This window comes from Lethenteron reissneri, chromosome 24 (genome assembly GCF_015708825.2).
Source record: "Lethenteron reissneri isolate LAM-NWPU_2019-01 chromosome 24, ASM1570882v1, whole genome shotgun sequence".
NCBI lineage: Eukaryota > Metazoa > Chordata > Hyperoartia > Petromyzontiformes > Petromyzontidae > Lethenteron > Lethenteron reissneri.
This window is the reverse complement of record NC_083802.1, coordinates 5,633,275-5,656,051: the sequence shown is the minus strand read 5'-3', so window position 1 is coordinate 5,656,051 and position 22,777 is coordinate 5,633,275. Positions and strand designations below refer to the sequence as shown.

Here is a 22,777-nt window from a genome sequence, read left to right as displayed (position 1 = left end):
AATACAAAAAACAACGATAGGAGTGCAGAGTATGTTGTGTGTCTCTCTCTCTCTCTCTGTGTCTCTGTGTTGTCTCTCTCTGCTTGTGTGTCTCCGTATCCGTGTTTTGTCTCTCTCAAAATTTAGTTCTATCTGATGACGGTTGCTTGTGTTGCAATCGAAACGTCGTATTCTATTATTTAATTTATTTTCTTTCTATGTGACTTTACCGAAAGAACCAAAGAGTAACTATAAAAAAACTATTTTACCAGGCAAAGCCCACTTGGCTATTCGTTCTTTTTCAGAAGCGACCTGGCAACATCGCTCAACAAAGTGGCTTACGTGGAAATGTATATGAGCCAAGTAATGAATCTAAACGCATGTTTCTAATTATACGTGCAGTCGGATATGGCGTACAGCTCTTTGGCTCACTATGTTAAAAGTAATTCGAGATGTCCTTGTCAACACCGGGAAATGAAAGAAGCTCTTCCTAGCCAGTGAAAACACTGAACAATTTGATGTCAGTTTGTTCAAAAGCAACTCTAATGACATGTTGTTTTAAATTAGGTGAAACGATTGCCTTGGACACCACATTGTGTTAGTACTCCATTTGTTCTTAATATTCATTATGCAAATACATACGCCATATCGAGTCGTCAGAAACACTCCTCGACTTTGCACTTCGGATTCATGGCGATGGTGACTCAGATTAAACTACAGAATTGAGTCCAATTAAATAGCAAATATTTAACCGGTAAAGTCACGTACATAGAAAATTAATAGATCACGGCGTGACTTTACCGAAAGAACCAAAGAGTGGATTCCTGCAGTCACGAAAGCTTCAAATCAAGATTGAAATATTTAACCGTTAAGATATTACGTATTCGGTGGTAATTGCATTTGCATTGAACGTAAATGTAGTTATGTATATTTCCAGGGGTTCACATAACACAGGTACGCATGCGTGCTGAAAAAATAAATGAGTGGACTTAAGTGTTAATAGACGTGGATGCATTCCACAATGAGGTGTTCTTTAAATGTTTTGGTAGCAGGATCTTCACTTCAATACGTCTGATTTATTTACTTTGATGTCAAAATCGTAATACGTACAAATCTTTCAATTTTAGACTGAACCATACTAATCGTGATTGTGAAGAATTGAATGCCTAATTAATTAAATACGCAGCTATATTGAGTGATTTATTTGGTCCTCCAAAGAAAATGCAATCTGAATTGGATTTCAAGTAACGAGCATTTTCAGAAAAATGGCTTTGAGTCCATATACTGGATATACTAACCCTGAGCGGAAAGAAATGTGGTGTAAATGTTATCGTTCTCGCCCAATTATTGCAAACACAACAAGCGTTTACAGCAAAGGCGCAAGGAACTTCAGCCATCCAGCGTTTTAAAAACACGAAAAGAGTGCCGAGCGTGTCAACGTTATGTCGGCTGCAAATCTCGTCCAAAAGATCGCCGTCCACTCGACCGATGGCACCTCCGATGACCACGGTTGGCTGCGTACGGTGCGAAAGAAGTTCAACGTACAGCACAAACTGCACATATAAAAAAACAGGAGGTGAATAACAGTACCGCGCTTTTAGTACCACGCTCTTTAGAATATTTTTACTGTTATTTCATGACGCCAAACATGCACGTCCTATTCGCAACTCCGAATGAGATAGTCATTTTGAAGCGGCTCGATGGAAACGTTTGAAGTGCTCGTCACTGATGCTCAAAGGGGGTGCATGGATTATTAATTCAGCCTCGCAATCAGAATTTAAAGCAGCCACATTCTGGGGTCTGATTTTGGACGAATCAGCGGACATAACTCGAACAGAGCAGGAAATGGCGTTCATGTACATTGTGAATGTTTCGAACAAAGTTGAAATTCTTCCTTGGTTTGATTCAGCTCGATGCAAAACACTGAGCTCAGGATATTGTTAATGGAATTGTGAACCCGTTTGACGTTTCGGGATTAGGCAATGAATGGGATAAAAGCAAACTGGTTTCTGTATGCCCAGATGGTGCCCGAGTAAATGTTGGCATTAACAACTCATCATGGATGCTTAGGGCAAGGGTCGGCAATCTGTAACAGACAAAGAGGCAGAACGTACTCGTGAGTTCTGCAAAGAACAAAGTGTATGTATGTGTGGGTATATATTGATAGTTTTTGGCACAACATGGGAGACATTCATTATTCTTTGCTACTATGATCGGAAATGTTCTACGTTATGCCCCTTTGAACGAGAGCCGTATGTGGTGGATTAAAGAGCCGCATTCGGCTCGGGAGACGTCAGCTGACCACCGCTGCCATCCGAGGATGATTCCCTTGTGCATATTTTATGCGCTCGAAAATTGCTCAAAATCAGCTGATTGCATTGAGATATTAAATCTCTGTGTTGTTGTCAGAGTACTTAGTTTATATTCGCTAAAAGGCCATGCAAAAAATGAAACGTAAAAAAATATGTGAACAAAGGGGCATTTATTTTGTACATCTGGGAAAGTTTCACAATGTCAGGTGGTCTGCATGGAGGCATGAAACGTTGCTAAACATTTGGAGGGTTTTTTACCAGCTATTCACGTCCAAGTTTTCGCAACTGATGACATGGATTTGCAAGAAAATAGTTCAGTGCATTTTCATTGTCTGGAAAGTGACAGCAAGTACAGTAAAAGAAACAGCTGCACATGCAGATGCTGACAGGGGTAGTAAAGTCTATATTTCGAGAGTTATAACTGCTGAATTTGAAACAAGATTTCAATCTCTAGATTCATGCAATAAGTTCTCGCGTTTGATCCTTCAACCTAGCCTAAAGACGAGCGAGAGACATCCACACTTTTGGCAAGCAAGTGATTCGTGATATGATTCAGAAATATGAAGTCACTGTGTCAGTTGATACAGAGCCTGTTTTGAGGGAATTGATGCGTTTAAAGGAAATAGGGAAAATGTCTGGTCGATATTGTGATTAAACATCAATCGTGACTTCGACTTAAACATTCATACATTATTGCTGTTGTCTCTTACACTGCTATTAAGCAATGCTTCTTGTGAGTGAGAATTTCCACGTCAATATTTAAAAAAAACGAAAAAGACATCCTGCCTATCAGCCTCGTGCCTATCTGCCCTTATGCATATTCACACGTGTAAGTTGACCACTGCAACCTTCTGAACCCAATACCGCGATTGAACTCTGGATGCAGTCAGCACACCGCAGGCTCAATCAGAGCTCCAAGAAGGAAGACCAGAGCACAGCAAAGCACAGCATCTCAATTGCTTGAACTGACGGAGGAGGAGGAGGTGGAGCGAGACAGCGAATGGATGAAGATGCCTTATTGTACCAGCCCACTTCTTCTGGCACTCATGTGAGAACCTCATGAAAGAAACATGTTAACCCCTGTATACAATAGATCGAGGAGGCTGCTCTCCTTCCATCTTACAGTTACATGCTAATCTCTCACATTAACATCACTCGCCCCGGCCACTTCTTTATGACCCATGGGCTACACCCATTTCAAACCTTAAAAAACAGTCTGCCTCAGCAGCAGACCATGCTTTCCCACCTGATGACGGACGCTTGTGTTGCGCCTGAAACGTCGTGATTTATTTTATACCTAGTTACTTTACCGAAAGAACCAAAGAGTAAAATATATCAATGGTTTAATTATTTTAATTATGCCGGAATGTCCTCCCACAATCGGAAATGCTCTTCTCCCAGTTGCCTTTGAGAGGCTTTACTCTGTTATGAATGCTTCTGTCAAACAGCAGCTATTGGGCTTTGCCACCACAACTGCGGCCCTGTCCATATTGATGGTGGCATTGCTTAAATGGCATGGATGGATTCAGTTTCGCGAGGTAAGATGCTGGACGGTTGCGGCTATGCACGCCTGTAATCCACCACTGCAGAGAGGGTTGACGGATCACGTCCATGTCGTGAAACTCCCCGCCCGTGGGACTCGAGTTGCATTACACCTGTTTCATTTTCTGCCTCTGTGCCCTCCGGTTTCCTCCCACACGTGCACACTCACGAATTGGCCGATAACACCTTAATATGTAGAGGACCGCAAAGCTTGGGCAATTGTTGGTAGCGCTGGCTCACTGAGCGGTTGCTACCACTCCCTCTTGTATGTAGGTATGTTGAACTTCTTTCGCACCGTACGTAGCCAACCGCACTAATCGGAGGTGCGAGAGAACTACAAAATAAACACGAAAATAATTTCTCAAGAAACGAGTTTTCAATTTAGATGATTTAAAAGCGGTTCGCTCCAGTGGCTTACGCACACCGGAAGGAAGAGCGTTCTAGACGGCCGCAGAAGCGCATGTGATGATAATTATTGACAAGCACGTAACGACATGATTCCAATTAAGTATCCTGTCCGTTTAACACGCAGGCTTTCGCGATCAATATTATACATAGATCGCGTAAATATAAATGCGTCGTTTAACCCGCCACAGCCAATTAGTAAGGTTTGTCACGTAAACAAAACGTGCCAATTCCTTACAAATGAAATAAAATAAATTATTTCATTTATTTTCTTTCTACGTGACTTTACCGAAAGAACCAAAGAGTAATTCCTGCAGTCATGAAAGCTCCAAATGAAGTTTTTACTAGTTACTACTTTAGCACACCGGTGCGTTGGAGGGTTTACAATTGGCGTAGGGCGTATCTCCGGCGATTGCAACCAGCTTCATCAGGCGGCATATCGAGAAGTATATCGACTGCGAGCACAGGGGCCATACATCGAGTAGGTCCGCAAAAATCTGTCAAAACTTGACCCCTACCCCCCTCTCCCTGTACGCACGCGGACATTTACACCCCCCCCCCCCCGAATCCTATAGAATGGCCGATATTTAATCCACACAGAAACGATCAAGGATTAATAATATTGACGTGTTTAAGCAAACAGAGAAGTCCATCGCCGGACTATCTGACTCATTTGAAGGCCAATGTAGACAAATTATTGTCAGTAGACCCCCCGTACGCAAGCGTATGCATTTGGGTTAAGGGGCCGTCCATAAATGACGTCACGCGATTTTGGACGATTTTTGACCCCCCCCCCCCCCTTCGTCACACGGCATCACAAAAAGTCAGACCCCCCCCTCAAATATGACGTCACAAAGCTCTGCCCCCCCCCCCCCAAAAAAAAACATGCTTCAAATCGCTTTAAACTCTTGTCATTGTAGTGCGTATTTAATGTGGCGCTGCACTCTGATGTTGTAGGAGAAAACATTTATTAAAAAGTCTATTTAATTAAGTAGAACGTGTTGTCTATATTTATTTAAAGTGGCACATTTTGATGTGACGTCATTTTCTCAAACCCCCCCTCTCGTCACACATCGTCACAAATGTCTGACCCCTCCCCCCTATGTGCGTGACGTCATTTATGGGCGGTCCCTAACCCCTCATCCCCCACGGCCCCCACCACCGCAGTCAGAGTCGCCCCCTACCGGCAGAACGACCCCGACGGGTGAAGTTAAAAACCCACGAAACAACCAATTCTTGGCTTTTCTCGCTGTGGTTTTCACACCTGACTTTAATTGCTCGTGCCGCAATCGAAGACAACGCCGTGAGAATTTCTATCAGGCTTTATTCTCATTACTTCCCTTCTACCTGACGGCTTTACCGAAATAACAAACCCAAGAATACGAATTCACGCGGTCACGAAAACTCCAAATCGAACCGCCCACAAAACAACCTCTCCCCTGGACGCGTGGCGGCGCAGACGAGCCTCTTGCCGCCAGTCTCTGGCAACAACAACAGCAACAACAACGACGACGACGACAACGATGATGATGATGGAGGAGGAGGAAGAAGGAGGAGCGATGGAGACGAAGGGGATCTGCGTGAAGGTGGCGGAGCGTCTGAGCGAGGGCCGCATCGCCTGCCCCGACGTCAGCCTCCAGCACTCGGCCCTCGCCGCCAAGGAGGTCGTCGCTCGCAAGATCAACGTGGCCCCCGTGCTCATCGGTACGACGGCGGAGCCTGGGGGACCCGTGGCTGCTGGGCCGTCAACGCGGCCTTTTGTTGTGGCCCTTCATTGTGGCCCTTCACTGTGGCCCTTCATTGTGGCCCTTCATTGTGGCCCTTCATTGTGGCCCTTCATTGTGGCCCTTTATTGTAATCCTTCATTGTGGCCCGTCACCGCGGCCTTTCATCGCGGCCTTTCAATGCGGTCCTCGACTGTAACTCTTCATTGTAAACCCTTCATTGTGGCCCTTCGCTACGGTCCTCGACTGTGGCTGGCCCTTCATCGGGGCCTCTCATTGGGACCCTTCACTATGGCCTTTCACTGCGGCCTTTCGTTGCGTTCAGCCATTGCGGCCCTTAACTGCGGCCCTCCACTGCGGCCTGTCATTGCGACCTTTCACTGTGACCATTCACTGCGGCCCTTCACTGTGACTATTCACTGTGACCATTCACTGTGACTATTCACTGCAGGCCACTACACTGTGTTTGGCCCTTCACTGCGGCCCTTTCATTGCGATCATTCACTGCGGCCCTTCACTGCGGCCTGTCATTGCGACCATTCACTGTGACTATTCACTGGGCCACTCACTGCGGCCCTTCACTGCGGCCTGTCATTGCGGCCATTCACTGTGACTATTCACTGTGGCCACTCAATGCGGCCCTTCACTGCGGCCTGTCATTGCGGCCATTCACTGTGACTATTCACTGTGGCCACTCACTGCGGCCCTTCACTGCGGCCTGTCATTGCGGCCTTTCACTGTGACTATTCACTGTGGCCACTCACTGCGGCCCTTCACTGCGGCCTGTCATTGCGGCCTTTCACTGTGACTATTCACTGTGGCCACTCACTGCGGCCCTTCACTGCGGCCTGTCATTGCGGCCTTTCACTGTGACTATTCACTGTGGTCACTCACTGCGGCCCTCCACTCTGTTGCGCCCTCCATCGCGGCCCTTCACCGCGGCCTTGCATTCGTGCCGTCGTGTGCTGCTGGTTACGGTATTCGCCCAGTAAACATGCCACGTTGGCCCCACGTTCCATGTGAGTAGCAACAACATTGCATTGCAGCAAACTTCGTATGTGTCATCATCATCAGCAGCATCATCATCATCAGCCATGGTCAATCCACTTCTGGATGGAGGCCCTCCCACACGACGTGTCGGTCACTGGCGTTCTTTGGCCATACTTCGCCACGCTGGTCAGTGCGCTTTAGTGATTGGGGCCAGCGACTCGGGGACAGGCTCAGGTATTGCCCGCCACTGATTCTTAACTGCGGGCCGGAATAAAACTCAGGTCACCAGGTACATGCAGTAGCTGCTGCATGGCAACTCTGCTGTCCAACTGGGGTTCGTGTTGTTCCACTCACGCGTGTTTTGATGGGAAGCCCTGGCTCGCACTCTCCCTGCCACGGTTTCGGGTCAGGGGTGAGTCAGCAAATAGGCCGGGACGACGATCTCTGGTAGCCCCCCACCTCCCGTGATACCAGTGGGATCAAACGGGGATCACTCGAGGCACCAGTGTATGTCAGCGAGAGCAGTCTATGAGAATGCTGTAGCAAGAAGTCACACGTTTGGCGCAATGGCCCTTCGATGACTATGCATAATGAGTTAGTGATTGTTTATCTCTTCCCGCTGGTGCATGATAAGAGAAGCAGTCTTAAGGTACTAGTGTCCCTAACCATAAATCTGAACTAACCCAAAACCTTAATCCCAAAACCCGAACCATTAACAAATAACCTCTAACCCTAATCGCTAGCCTTCAACCATAACTTAACATCCTAACCCTAACCTTTAACCATACGCTTAACCCCGAGTTTTAAACAATAACCTAACGTCCTTACCCAACATAACCTTAACTTATAACAATAATCCCATAACCCTAATCCCGAAACTGTAAACATAACCTAACCCTAAACTGTAAAAGGTGACCCAAAGCCTAACCCCTCGCGTTAAATCATCACCTTACCAAATCTATCCCCAACCCGAATCCACAAAACCCTAATCCCCAGTCTGATACAAACCTAACTGTAAACCCTAGCTGTAACTATAACCCTTAACCATACACACAAACTACAGAAGCAGCCTGCCTTCATATTTCATCAACTCATCCCTAATGAAGCTGGGATTGGCAAGGACACCTAATGGCTCAACACAATTCAAGAAGGCCTGTGATTGGAGGAAAACCTGGTCTATAATTGGATCAAAATCTGCAGGAACAGCAGTGCCGGAAACTTAGTATCTTCCTTATAGCATTGTGTGCGATTAGCATCAATTGTACTTATTTACTGTAGTGTCGAATGTGGATTTTCAGGCTAAGCTCTGTTGTAGTTGAGAGTGTGTGTTTTGCATGCTGCGCCCACTTGTTTTGCAGACCTGGTGTTCTGCGGGAAACGGCTCCAAGACAGCCAGAGCCTGGAGTCGTGCGGCGTGCGGCCCGGGGCCACGGTCCACGTCCTGCGGAGAGCGTGGCCTGAGCCCACGGCCCGCCCCGGTGTGTGCTCCTCTCGATGAGTCGTTCAGCAGCAGTAGAATCATCAGAATCAGAATGTTTATTTTTATTGGAGGAATCCGATGAGCTATAAAAAAAAATGTTTGTTACGAATGTCCAGTAGGGTCAGGTCAGGACGTTACAGCAACAAACAATGCAAAAAACAGGATAGGAGTGCAAAGTATAGGAAAGGCGAGCAAAATCACTAATATAAAAATAAACTTTTGTTTTACCAGGTAAAGGCTACTGAGCTATTAGCGTCACTTTTCAGAAGCGACCAGGCCACAAATGATAGGTCAACGAAGTGGCTTATCATGTGGAAATTTATAGCAGCCAACTAATCCCTTAAAAATCTAAACGCACGTTTGTAACGACAAGCGAATGTGCCTGCAGGAGAGCCTGTGTGTGACGATGTGTGTGACGGTGTGTGTTGCAACTCTGTCCAGAACCGGTGGACAAAGTGGAGGCACAGAGGGCATTGCGGTTCCTGCATTCTGCCATCGCTTCCAGCCTGACTCACAGGGAAGCTGTGAGTACATTACTACCTTGATACTAAACGAGTCATCATTTTATTTGTTTTGCTTTGTACATTCATAATTTAACATGTATATGTTTTAATGAAAATCATCGTAATGTATAGATGCTCATGCAGTTTGTTTCATTTACCCATATTTTAATAGATGCTGGTTGTTATTTCAAAGTTGATATTGTTCATAGTTCCATAGGCAGTCACATCAAACATGTCTTAGAGTGTACTCTTCATAAAAAAGTGACAAATTCCAAAAACCATGTGAAGACGTTACAAGATTGAATTTAAACTGAAATGTGTTGTTATTTTATTCAGTGCTGTCACCTTAAAATGACTTACACATGTTTTGTACTCGAGCATAAATAACTTTTGCTTGTTTGTCTTCAATCATCTTCATATAACATGTATAACTGTGTTGGTGGCCATCTGTTATTGAGCATATGGTCAAGTGAATGCATGATGTAACACGTTGCACATCTGCTTGTGTTCTGTATAATACCAGAGTAAACCTTCGCCTCTGTGACAGATATTCAAAACTCTGAATAGCAAAGAATCATTGGATCAGCTGGTCGTTGCAACACCTGGACTCAGCAATGATCCAATCGCCCTGGGTGAGGAGCGTGGCTTTTCCATTTACATCCACTTCACTTCATCATGAATGGAAAATTAAAAGACAAGCCGCATTGCGACTGGCCATGCAACCTTATAGTATGGACCATATAGTAAACCACTGTAGTCTCGGTTCCTTCAGTGGAGAAGGAAACTATCCTGAAGCCCTCTCCTCACCATCAAACCTCAATCAATATCTATGTTGAACGTCTTTCTCACCATGCGTAGCCAACCGTGCTAATCGGAGAAGCTCCTGAATATTTTTCCATACGCAAGAATACAATTTACATTCGCCTCAATAGCTACACCGGCTTGTCGATCCACTTATGGATCTGGGCTTCCCCATGCCTTGTGAGGTTATTTACCACACTTCACCACTCTGGTCAGTTTGGAGAAGGTAGGGAGCATATATGAGAACATGTAAATACAGCTGCCCTCTGCTGAGCCAACATAGCAACACTGCAGCCTATAAAACATGTGCATGCTGGTTCCCTATCCAAACACTATCCAGACTGAACCTTGCTTAGCTTTTGAGATCTCACACGTTTGAACGTATTTTGAGTGATTTGGTCAGAGGCAGGCTTGGTAGTCAGAAATTGGGTAGGAGCAATATTAAAAAAATTCAGTTTTCAATTTATGAGGTGAAAATGTGGCTTAAAAAGTAATCGTATGCGAGGTAGGGCTTTTGAAAGGTTAGTACAGTTTTTTTTATGTTTGGTTGGTCATAGACCAGGGGACGGCAACCACGATAACAAGAAAAGGCATTTTTTTCGAATTCGGTAAAAAAAACTCTATTTCGAGAGCCGTACAATGCACGCGATTATGAGACGGTGATTCCTTAATAAATAACTTCAGGAAGCGGTCCTTATAAAGAGCCGCATGCAGCTTCGGAGCCACAGGTTGCTGACCCCTGTAGTAGACCAATGTGGCAATGTGGTCAAGTGAGGCAAGAGACGTCACGGCACACGAATGACTTGCCATCGCGAGTCCCTTGATGCCACTGTTTTCTGATGGCACTCCGGGTGTTGAGAACCTGGCGTCCTCGTGAACGAGCGCTCTCCTGCCACACACTGGCAACACACATGACGACACAGGCCATTGCTCCAGCTCGCTTCTGGTTAACCATGGCCAGAGTGTGTACGAGGGGGAATCATTGTGCACCTTATAAAGTGAAATTGTTTTATGAAAATACTAAAAAACTCAATACAATGATCAACACTTCCTTAAAAGGAAAAAAGATATGATGCTTGATTTTAGGGTATTGGCACTTCTTTATAATGCGTAACTGATGCCAATGGATACACAGTCAGTGAATGCATGATGATTTGTTCAGTAATTGTGGACATTGATATAAAGGCCTGTAACTGTTGATATTAGTTCCCAAGCAAGTATAACTTTTACAAAATAGATAAGCGGGCAATATGTATCCTTTGTATAGCTGTTTTTTTACATATAATTTTTTATTATACAGTAATGTTGTGTTTGAACTTTTACAGCAGAGTTAATGTTTTGCATGTCTGGGATAACTTATACTTTGATTGAGCCTACTCGGCCCATACCATTAATCTGGAGTCGGTGAAATGAGTACAAGGTGGTGGGTGCCAATTATGGTTGTCTTATGGAGATGCTGGTTGCCCCACAGGAATGTGTATTTTCATCAGTCACAGGATTGCCAAAAGTGATGAGCAATGCTATTTATTTTTCATATATATGATAGAATAATATAATATCAGTTCTATAATAACCGGATGATGTGTCTGACATTTTCAGGAGTACTGCAAGACAAGGATTTGTTTATGCTGTTTGCTGACCCCAGCTTATTGGATAAGTACGATGGTCGTTTTTTATTTACCAATTACATGTACATGTTTGTTTTTTAATACAAACTGACATCTATTTTTTTCGTACTCAATTAAGCTAGATGGTATTGCATTCGGAGAAAGCGATGCTTGTGCTCGTGAACTTTTATCCCCTCCACACTTGTGCACCCAATATACAAAATTACACTGGATCCAAATTAAAACTGGCACCTAGAATCAGATATCACCTCCAGAGGGCTGCCAATTTAAACTGTTCACATGATGGACACGGTAATTGTAATGTTTCTCAGCACATTCTCTCTGGGGTGCTGCTGCCATGGTTCAATGCTTAGCTCACTGGACTTGGAATCCATACGTTGCCTGTTCGATCTCCCGGGCCTGTTGACCCAGCAGTATAAATGAGTGCATCGGTGTGGTGGGGTAAAATGTGGGTACTCCCATCTTTTCCAAGATTTTTGTCCAGCATGCAAAGGTAGAACCAAAATACCCTTCCGAGATGCCCCCTCTGGTGGAGGCCCTTCCCATCAGCAGCGCCCTGAGCAAGCAGTTGCAGGGCTGTGCCTTTACCTTCTGACATTCTCTCTCGCTCGCCGGCGGCCCGTGTGCAGGCTGATTGCGTCGCACCCAGCCCTGGTGAACGCCATGGTCCTGTTGCTTCACTCAATCGTTGGCAGCACGCCGCTAACTGGCAGCGGGGCCTCCGCCCGCCAACGTACTACGTCGGCCAGCTACGACATTCCAGGCAAGTGTCGTGGACACGATTTTTTAAAGTCTGTTGTTTCGTGTGTCCGTGTATATACTTGTGATTGCGTGGAGCACCGCGGCAGCGAGATGTTAACTACCTAACCTGGCATACAGGAGTTTGTGGGTACGATCCCGACCCTGACACCTGTGGATTTGGATGGAGTTTGCATGTTCACCCCGTGGTTGCGTGGATTTTTCTCCACGTCCTCCGGTTTTTCCCTCCACATTTAGAAACATACGTTTAAGAGTATTTGGCTCCTCTACATTTCCACATGATAAGTCACTTCGTTGAGCCATCCTTTGTGGCCAGGTCACTTCTGCAAAAAACTACGTAACTCAGTGTGCATTACCTGGAAAAATAAAAATAAATTGTTTCGTTTTTCCGTCTGTATGGAAGTCGCTTGACTTTTATCCGGGTCCTTTAGTTTCCTCCCACAAGTAAACACTCGCTAATTGACCGCAAAGCTTGTGTAATTGTTGGCGCCAGCTCACCACGTGGCTGCTTTCCTGCTTGTCCGTGGTTCATTGCATCTCTTGAGTCTTTTTCTCTCTCTTCGAGAGTTGAGTGAATGCTTTGCGCTGTTACAAGTTGGAATAATTGTTGTCATCCCTGGCCACCTTGTTTAATGTCTTTCAACCACGGAGCCATGTAGCTTCAGTCTGATATTCTTGATATTAATCTGTCGTGTTGATATTAATCTGCTGTGTTCAAGTAATAACGATTTCTGTTTCTTCTTGCAGGTGGCTTTGCATTTGATGGTCTTTCTGACGATGAGGAGGGTGAGCAATCGCAGGTAAAATATTGCTCTCGGTAGAATTTTATTTTAATTGCTATAAAGTGCAGTGTTTTAAAGTGTGAGGAAACGGCACTGTATTTGTATTTCAGCACTTAAACCTGTGTTCCGTGACCATGGATTTAAATGTTTTACCATTGGTAAGTCACATCAATTTAATTTATAAATTTCAAGAATATTACGAGGCTTAAATATTGAATGGTAAACCTCACCATGGACCTTTTGAGTTGGTCGAGTTGATAACTTTTCTTAAAGCAAGATAAGGTTAACCTACAAGTTAGCATTCTGAAAAAAAATAAAGTTAAAATGCCTTCAACATTAGTATTTAAAGGTATTTTACTGTTTTATTCCTGTTTTCCCAAACAAATGTCACACACACTCACAGCATTGATCACAATCAAGGACCCACCACACTTTAGCGAGATCTGGTTTTCCCTTTAAATTATGTTTAATTAAAGTACTGTACAATGAAGGGCGTTTGTCCAACTGTTTTGTTTGTATATATAATGACTAGAGGGAAGTACCCGGCATTGCCCGGGGGGAAAAATATATTTAAAACTTAAAAACATAACATATACAAATTAAAATAAAACTTTGATCATTACCTCATTAATTTAAATTAAAATAAACTTACGCACGCGCGTCAAGATTCGATTCTTGAAATCGCGCAAAGGAATCGAAGGTTGTAGATTTCTTTAGAATCGGCTATTCCTGTTTAATCGATACCACAAACGCTCAGCAGATATCGATTATTGCCAGTCCTGTATGCGGATTGATGCCACACACTTAATGGTTATTTCCCCCCCCCCAAAATACAAAAGTCTATTTTTATACTTTTTGCATTGTGTACAGTCTGGAAGCTACCCACATGCCAAATTTAAAGTTTGTTGCATGTCGGGAAGTATGCTAAACATTTAGAAAAGACACACATTCACAAATGTCCCTTTTATACATATGGGTATACATTAAGATGTTCCTGTAATCATGCACAGTAGAACTCCTATTGGTCATCACCCTCTTACCCACGTAAATTCGCTGATTACCCCGCTCATGATAGGATCAGCAAAACTGCGTCTCCAACATCACAATGGATTAAAGGAATTCTCCTCCATGCCACGAATTACATTAAATCACACATACACAGTGCTGTCGCGCAGTGCGATCTGCCGATTAGTTCAAGAGTCACGGCCAGTCTTAATCGGTTACGTGAAGATGTATTTTGTTGTCCGGCACCCTCAATGCTCACTCATTCCCGTGTTCGGTGTCCCTGTGGCACTCCGATTCATACCACATCGTCGGTTGCAGTCCGGGGCACTGGACCAGCAAATGGTGGGAACGTCACGGCCGAGCAGCTTGCGCTACGCTGGCTCCTCCGGTCCTCGACCCATCACCCAGACAGAGTTGGCCACAGCCCTGGCGCTTGCCAGCACGCCGGGAAGCAGCGCTAACACCCCCACGTCCGGCCTGCAGGTGACGGTTTAAACTCTCTCGTACGTGAATGAGTAAAAGCAAAGAGCAAACGTAATCTTTTGATTTCTTTTAATGTGAGTTTAGTCAAAGGAACACCCCAGATTAAAAACAAAATGTCATATTAGTTATTCACAAAGTAACATCTCCATTGCAGTGGACACTGAGCTGCCATTGCCAACATCACCTTGAATACCCAGCTCTGCTTTACCCAATATGACCCAATATTTATGTCATAGTCATATTTTCCACCACTAGGACATCACACTGATTAGATGAGGTCCGGTGGAGAGGACTGCATGCACAAAGAGTGTTGAGGCAAGTGTACATTGGCTGAAATGACAAATAAATAAATTAATCTAATTAATGAATAAGATGGCAAATTATATGAAATGGCAATTAAATTATAGCAGTACACCCCCAGTGGACATGATGCATGGGAGAGGAGTTACAGGAACTCGTGCTGATTGATTTCCATGATCCTTAGCCTGAATCACAAATATTGGAATAAATTTGTTTTATTTTGAAGAATTGCCAAAGCAGTGACGTCATTCATTTTCATTGAGATCCAGGAATCGACATTGAAATGAATTAGCATTCTATGGACAAAGTCCCAGGCTGCAATCTCCAGTAGCAGCTTCTGGTTATTCTGACGATCCCATGAGAAATTTCCATGAGATAACATCTTGACCCTGTTAGAATTCCATTTAAGTGCATTAAAATGTTAACACTATTGGAATCGCCCGTGGAAAAATGTCAATTCCTGCTGGATTCTTGCAACCGCAGTGGGATCATAGAATTGTGGCCAGTGCGGCACACTCCTCGTGCCCCATACAGATGGTTGCCACTGGGGGGCAAGACTGCCCAAGGCAAATGGAATAGTTGAGATGAGGCACTTTGAGATGTAGAGGCATTTAAGCGCCCTGTAAATGCAAATCCTTAAATCTTTTACGATTCCTGAAACAATTTCCTAAGGCTAACAGGGAAATACAACTTGGTGTCCTAAAAATTACAATGCGGTCACCATGGTCAAATCCATTGATGCCACCACACCTCGCCAATGCTTTATACCCTCTGCCAGATCACGAAGCTGCTGCTGCACAGTCGGCATACGACCTTTACAAGAGGTCATCATTTTAAACCCATGTTGGCCTATTTATTTAATTCACCGGTCCCATTAAAGGAGAGGCAAAGTATCGTTTAAGCGTAAACTGTAGCCACGTGTCATTCCGTACATTGCCCTCCATGTGCTCGGAGCTACTTCGGCTCGGTTCCTGAATAAGGCTGACAACACGTGGAGCAAAACGTCGGACCGCATGTGAAACAACACGCAGTACAACTCTAAAACAAGTCGGAGAGCTGTGATAACACAACCGCACGAACCTACTCGGTAGCAACCTGTTTCGTGTCATGATTTTTGTTTGTTTGTTATTTCCTGTGGTTGATGCCAGGCCTCCACAGCAACCTTCACCAGGATTTGGAGCTGCTCAGCCTTCCACGTCTACCGGTGCCATTCGTCCAGAAATCTTTACCCATGCTCTGCAGCATGCTCTCAGAGCCAACAATCTTCCCTCTGCACAGGTAGGTCGTCGGGTGTACATCCAGCTTTTATTCATTGCCTGTGCATCCATGCGTGGGGAAAACACAAGTCATTGTGCATATTCCCATTGTTATTGGGTGGTCCCACTAGCTTAGGAGTGGCTGAATCTCTGACAGACCAAGAGCCAAAAAAGTACCCATGCGTTCTGCAAAGCGCCAAGTACATATATCTATCTGTATGTATGTGTATTGACAGTATTTCGGCACAGCATGGGAGACATTCATTATTATATGCTCCTGTGATTGCATAGTCTACGTTATGCCCCCTTGATAGAGCCGCGTGTGGTGGATTAAAGAGCTGCATGCGGATCGGGAGACGCCAGTTGCCTATCGCTGCGTTAGCTTATGAATGGATATGATGGATAATTGTACAACGGGAGAAGGACACATTGCGATGTGTCTTGATATTCGTTTAAGGTATTTTTTACAGCTTGCTCCATGGCTTAAAGTATGCGTGTGCTTGCTTTGACAATCGACGTAGCATAGAAACCTTGTCATGAGTGTTATGGCAGGACTACTTTGATTTGAGTTTAAACATAATGTGGTTACTTGTCATTCAACAATGACCAAAATAAGAAAGACGATACTCATAACCGTTTTCACAAGGGCGGTTCGACACGGGTATTTTTACTTGCATTACGCGAAATGTGTTCACACCACCAGTGGAACTTAATTTTCAGATCACGTGGTGTGTCACATGGTGTGTGGCGTTTGCAATAGAGCCCTTTCTCGACCCCCTTTTTGTGACTCCAAACCTGCTTGCCTTGCCACAGTCACTTTAAACCTTAAAAACTTTTATTTGATCAGGTAAGGCCTACTGAGCTATATAGCTCTTTCTCAGAAGCGACCTTGGCCACAAATGATAGCTCAACGAAGTGGCTGATCAAGTGGAAATATATAGCAGCAAATTACTCTAAACGCAGTGTTTCTAAATATGGAGGGGAAAAACAGGAGGACCCGGAGCAAAAATCCACGTGACCACGGGGAGAACATGCAAACTCCAAATATACAGGCGTCAGGGTCGGGATCGTACCCACGACCTCTTGCATACCGGGCGAGGGAGATAACATTTCACCACCGTGGTGCCACTTCACATTTCAATAAGTGTAACATACTCAAGATTAGCACACACGTAGACTTAAGTGAGCTTTAAGTGGCCGTTTTATGACGTGGCATGATTGATGTGATCCGGTGTGAACCCAAATTAATTCTGTTGGAATGAACAACACATTTTATCCAATTTGTTTGATGCTGCGATGGTGTAATATTCAGTGTGCTGAACTAGCAATCCAGAGATCGCCAGTTCACTCTCATGGCTCCCCAGTTGAACACATGCCAAGTTTATTAAATCCTATTTCTAGATTTGAAGCTTTCGTGACTGCAAGGATTCATATTCTTAGGTTTTTTTTCGGTAAAGTCACGTAGGTAAAACATTAAAATTAATAAAAGTTAAATAAAATAAAAATCACGACGTTTCGGAGGCAACACAAGCTTCCGTCTTCAGGTGGAACCGTCACAGCCACGACAGCTGTATCAAGTAAATGAGAGATTGCAGGAGCTACCACTCCATTTATATAATGGTTGGAGAGGGGGGGGGGAAGGGCCATGTACAGCACACTTTTTATTCATATGGTAAGGTGAGGCTTAAATCCCCCCGCATCTCTCCACCCAGCAGCATCATTCGGTGCCTCGCAGTTAATCGATCGGCAGCTCACGTGAGACGACATGGAGCGTAGGCACTCCCAACTCTTCCATGGTGTCTTTTTATTCGTGTAATTTGTGCGGTGTGTAAGAGTAGGCCACATACCCTCCAGGGGGGGACTCTGTAGGGCTTTCCCCTGGTAGAGGCCCTTCTTCCAGCTGTGGCAGGAACAAGCAATTGTAGGGCTGCTGCAGTACGTATGGATGTTGATCTTCTTTTTCACCGTACCTAGCCAACCGCGATAATCGGAGTTGCAGTACATACCTTGTGCGGATGTTCAGTGTGTACGCAATTGAATCTGTTTGCGCTGTCTCTGACCGCATGCCATGCCTTGCCTTGACGTTTCCGTGTTTTAGCCAACCCAGTGGAGGGCGCAGCTGCAGCAGCTCCGCGCCATGGGCATCCACGACGATGGGCTGAGCCTACGCGCGCTGCAAGCCACGGGAGGGGACATCCAGGCCGCACTGGAGCTCATCTTTGCCGGAATGGCTCCGTAGAATGTGGAAGCTTGTACGCAGCATCTGAGGCTGCCCTCCAAGTGCACATCGACTCACAGTATCCTGTTACTGTTTAGATCACTTGTCGGTCGCATGTGCTTATCAGCTTGTGTTATCTACTTATATATGTATAACTTTTAAGATGCTGTGGACTGGTGACAGGTTCAAATTGGCAGGCAAGTAGCAGTGGTTTTGAAAAAGTAAGTAATTGCTAGCAACCGTCACTTCTCATGTATATAATTTAATAAAACGCTGTCAAGATGATTGATGTGTTTTCATGAGCGTTGGTGGCGGGTTTAACGACATATTTACACGATCTAACCCAAAAAACCCCTTTATTATGGATATTGGTCGCGAAAGCCTTCGTGTTAAAGTGATGATGGCGGTGCTGAGGATTGAAGACGGCGTGGCAGCCAAGGAATGGAAGAGCCAGCAGCAGGCCGTAGTGGAGATTTAGCAAACAGCTTGTTTGCAGATGCAATGTGGATTGTTTTGCATTGCAAGTCCGCAAGAGATGGACTTGGCTGCGAGGCATTCAACAGTGGATAGGTCATTGGCTGATTGCCAATGAGTTTAATAAAGCCGGAGTTAAACTGGCGATCTCGTTGAATGAACCCCAAAAATAATAGGCACTTTTCTGTTTCAGCCCGTAAAAGTAAGTTAGTTCTGCAAACTTTAAATCGAAAGTTCCCGTTGCATGATTGCCAAGAATTACCACCAGGGGGCAGTTGTACGTTGTGTTGCAGTATCATTAATGTTCTACGAAGGGCTATTGCACGAAACGTCGCCTGTTACATATATTTCTCATTTAAAGCAGTGTAATTGACGAAAGCGAGGTTTTTTTGTTTGTTACTCGTGATGGAGGAGCGGTGTCGCAATAATTAGCGTGCTGCATCATGACAAGCCCCTCTGGTGAGTGGTATCTGTGGGTGTCCCGCGCACCCCCCTCTCTCCTTCGCCATGGTCACTGGGTGGTTGCTCCCCGGCTGTTACTTGTACTTTACAACTCCAGAATGTTGACGGGCTGAGAATCGTGGATTCTGAAGCAGCATTTTTTTTCTCTCTCTCTAGCTTAATGTTGACTTACCTTATTATCCAGATTACACAACACTGGAAAGTAAGGTCCACCAAAAAATAGTTCCCGGTATCAATTAGGTTATACACATCTTGTGACGCACAAACACACACCCAACCCTGTCGGATTATAAGACACACTTCCAGCATTTTGATTCAAATACGGGGTGGGTCTTATAATCCAAAGAATCCGGTCATTTTCAGCGTCTTATCATCCAGAGCATCCGGTAATTATAGAATTACGAAATAATAACCGTCGGAACTGCGAAAGATGTTTCAAGGTTTTATTGTGGTCTTGGATTTTGCCCTGTTACATTCTGCTTCTCAGCGTCAAAGTCTCCGAAGTCTGGGGTGTCATGATGGGGAGATGTGAACTACCTCGCCTTGATGTGCAGGAGGTCGTGGGCTGAATCCCGACCCTGACGCCTGTATATTTGGAGTTTGCACGTTCTGCTCATGGTTGCTTCCGAAAAATACCTGTACAATTTTAAATATTTAATAGTCATACACAGCTCTGAAAATCCGTAGCCTGCATCTTTGCCCAGGGGTTACGAGGTTAGGCTGGCACAGGCTGTGAATTGAAGACCCCTGCGTCAAATTACTTGGCTTTCTGGAGAAGATAAACTGAATAATTTATTGACTGATTATCCAGTTGGGATATTACCTTTGCCCAGTTTGATTCATTTTAAATACAGTTTGATGTAGCCAGTTTATTACAGTACAGTACATCGAGTATGTTGCTGACCTATCCATACAAATTGTTTAATATAATCCTCTCATTATTTTTGTCATTCAATACCCAATGCAAGACCCTTCCTGCGAAATAGTATTGAAACGCAGGCTTTATTGGCTAAAAAAGGAGTTGTGTAATTTAATACAGCAATGATTATGATTGTAATGTATGAGATTATTGTAATAGATGAACATTTGATGCAAGACTATGTGCTATGAAGAAGGGCCTTTGTAAAAAATGTCACCAATGATATTTATTACTCCGTTTAAGACCACAATCCCATGCTGGTGTACTATGTTATCATAAACCACCAATTCCAAATTCATCGGTGGATGTCAAAGTAATTTAGATACAAGGCCATTGTCAATTATAAGTGGTGGATTAATTTCCAACAATGTAGAAGTTTTGCCTTGCATAAGTTACGCATTTGATAAGTTATGACATTTGAAAACTATGCAATAGTGTTTACCCAGAGAAAAATACAACTCTTGGAGGTAACTGGAGAACCCAGAGGAAACTCATGCACAACAGGGAGAACGTACAAACTCCACGCAGAAAGGCGCCCGAGTCGTGAGTCGAACCCAGGTGCGTATTACTGTGAGTTGCAGGCCACTACGTCTGCAAATTTGCGCGCGTTACAAATTGAACTATTATATTATTACAAGTGTTACCACTGCGCCACCCTGCCGCCCAAAGTCTAAAGTTATTCGCTTCTTCAGCTTATCGGAATCAACCACGGCCTTGTCACCAGAACCACGAACCCTCTCAACCATGGCCTGCATCACGGCCTGACCTAAATAGTACATCCATGCGTCTTAGTATTTGATCCCAGCTGGGCCGTCAGTGTCATGTTACGAAGCACATTTTCTAGACACGCTTTTGGTCCTTAACATGTTTGGGCTCAATGACAGTTGTCCGGACTAAATAAACAATAAAAAATTAACCCGTAAAAACTAAGTTTTTAACTATAAATCTTTTATATGCGTGGCATCGGGGCGGCTAGAGTCCTCTCGTCCTCTGGCTTGAGATGGCTGCCACCTATGGGTCAGATGAGTGTCTGCCATCATTAAGCAATTGGTAATTAAATATTTTTAAAAAATTCCCTAAACAGTGTAAAATTTTGGAACAAATTTTCACGAAAATGCATTGTCACGCACAACGAGTCTGTGTGCAAAATATCAGCTCGATTGGATCACGGGAAGTGGGTTAAAAAACGACCGAAAAATTTGCACGGTCCTAAGCAAGCAAGCAACTGAACTTAATATAAAGGATTTAAAAACACGATACATACAGCGCTTGCATTGCTTTCGTGGTAACCCATCTATTAAAAACAACATAGCGTGTTTCCATGAGCGTCGATGTCAACTGTGATTGATTGACACGCAACAGTGGCACGTCTCAAAAATAAGGGGAAGTCACGCAAGCAGCGAGTCACACAAACAACAGGCCCCTGTGCCTTTGGGTCAACGGCATCAAAATAAACCCACGGGGGAAGTCAAATGTCAATTTCTTAAGTTGTATTCTTGGTTCTTTCGGTAAAGTCACGTAGAAGGGAAATAATAAAATAATATAAATATAAAACAATATTTTGTTTTATTATTTCCCTTCTACGTGACTTTACCGAAAGAACCAAGAATATGAATCCCTGCAGTCACGAAAGCTTTAAATAAAAATTTCTTAAGTTGTGTTTGCGTTTTTGACACGCGAGTCGGGAGTTCATCCATTCACGATTACATTTCACACGCACCCGTCCCTGTATTCCAATGAACCATTCGCAAGTGCTGTCATGTGTTTTTGTGGTATTCCTTGTATCGTTATTGCCTCCGTGATATTACATTGACGTGTATCTTGATGTTTCAAAATACTGTTGAGCAATTTTTTTCTGAAATCGAATTTTTCTTGTTTTATTACAATCTGGCACCAATGTTGAGGACTTTGTGTCTCATCCATACTGTCCTGGACTCCAACGCCGCAGTGCTGGTCACAATCACCTCTCTTTCTGCCTCTTCCCTCGCACTGCTCGACTTGTTCCCCCAATCTCTTTTAGGATAACCTTGCTCACTCCCAGGAAACGTGCTAACTCCCGATATATTACATCTTTTCGACAGTGCTGCTTGTTTCTGGCCGTGTCATGTCGTTGGGCTTTTGGGCCCTGTGCTCAGCAACTGTGTTAAAGAGAAAAAAAAACCCTGAAATTTATTCAGTACTGGCGGATTTAAATAAAAGCACGATTTAATTCACTGCTCGTCTGAAATACAACTGGAAGGGGTTTGTTCTGAAACATGTGCGGCGGAGTTGGGTTGTAGGAAGTTGTTCGTCGACTTCAAACAAATCCCATTGGAGCTGCTCTTCAGGGCTTCCTTGCAATAAGCTCACGGGTGAATTCTCGCATTGTTACTGCTACATCTTTAAAGAGACACGAAGCCAGGGCCGGATTATGAGTATCTGTCATTCTCGTCTTAACACTTTGTTTGCCACTTCGACAGAGGCCCGTAATGCGCTTGCCTCGGCGCCTGTCTTCACGGAGCTTAATGATGGACTCACGAATGATACACGAGGGACAAGAGACATGGCCTTTAACGTGCACAGCCTTTGAAGTGAGGTCGCTCCTTTTTTGTGTGCACCTACACGCCGCTACCGTGGCTGTAATAACTAGCTATCGGCACGTGGGACTTGCAATCCAAAGGTCGCTGGTTCTATTCCATCTCCCGGCGGCCCTGCCGTTGAAACAACCGTGCAATTTTCTTAAATAGCCCCCCCCCCCATCTCTGTCCACCTACAA

At 44.4% G+C, this 22,777-nt stretch overlaps 1 protein-coding gene across 2 annotated transcripts; it reads left to right on the top strand.

Moving 5' to 3' along the window:
* Positions 1 to 5,419: 5,419 nt before the first annotated feature.
* On the top strand, positions 5,420 to 22,235 carry UBL7 (ubiquitin like 7). 2 transcript variants are annotated; one of them, XM_061558028.1, is made up of 10 exons: positions 5,420 to 5,942; positions 8,311 to 8,430; positions 8,874 to 8,956; positions 9,483 to 9,567; positions 11,336 to 11,393; positions 11,994 to 12,127; positions 12,871 to 12,923; positions 14,229 to 14,399; positions 15,852 to 15,971; positions 18,048 to 18,188. In XM_061558028.1, exons 1-10 carry the CDS (start codon positions 5,762 to 5,764, stop codon positions 18,186 to 18,188), a joined length of 1,146 nt encoding a protein of 381 aa, XP_061414012.1. In that variant the 5' UTR covers positions 5,420 to 5,761. The 2 variants fall into 2 exon arrangements, with proteins under 2 accessions (XP_061414012.1, XP_061414011.1); XM_061558027.1 differs by having other exon boundaries at positions 5,426 to 5,942; positions 14,229 to 14,393; positions 15,842 to 15,971; positions 18,048 to 22,235.
* The last annotated feature ends 542 nt before the right edge of the window (positions 22,236 to 22,777 follow it).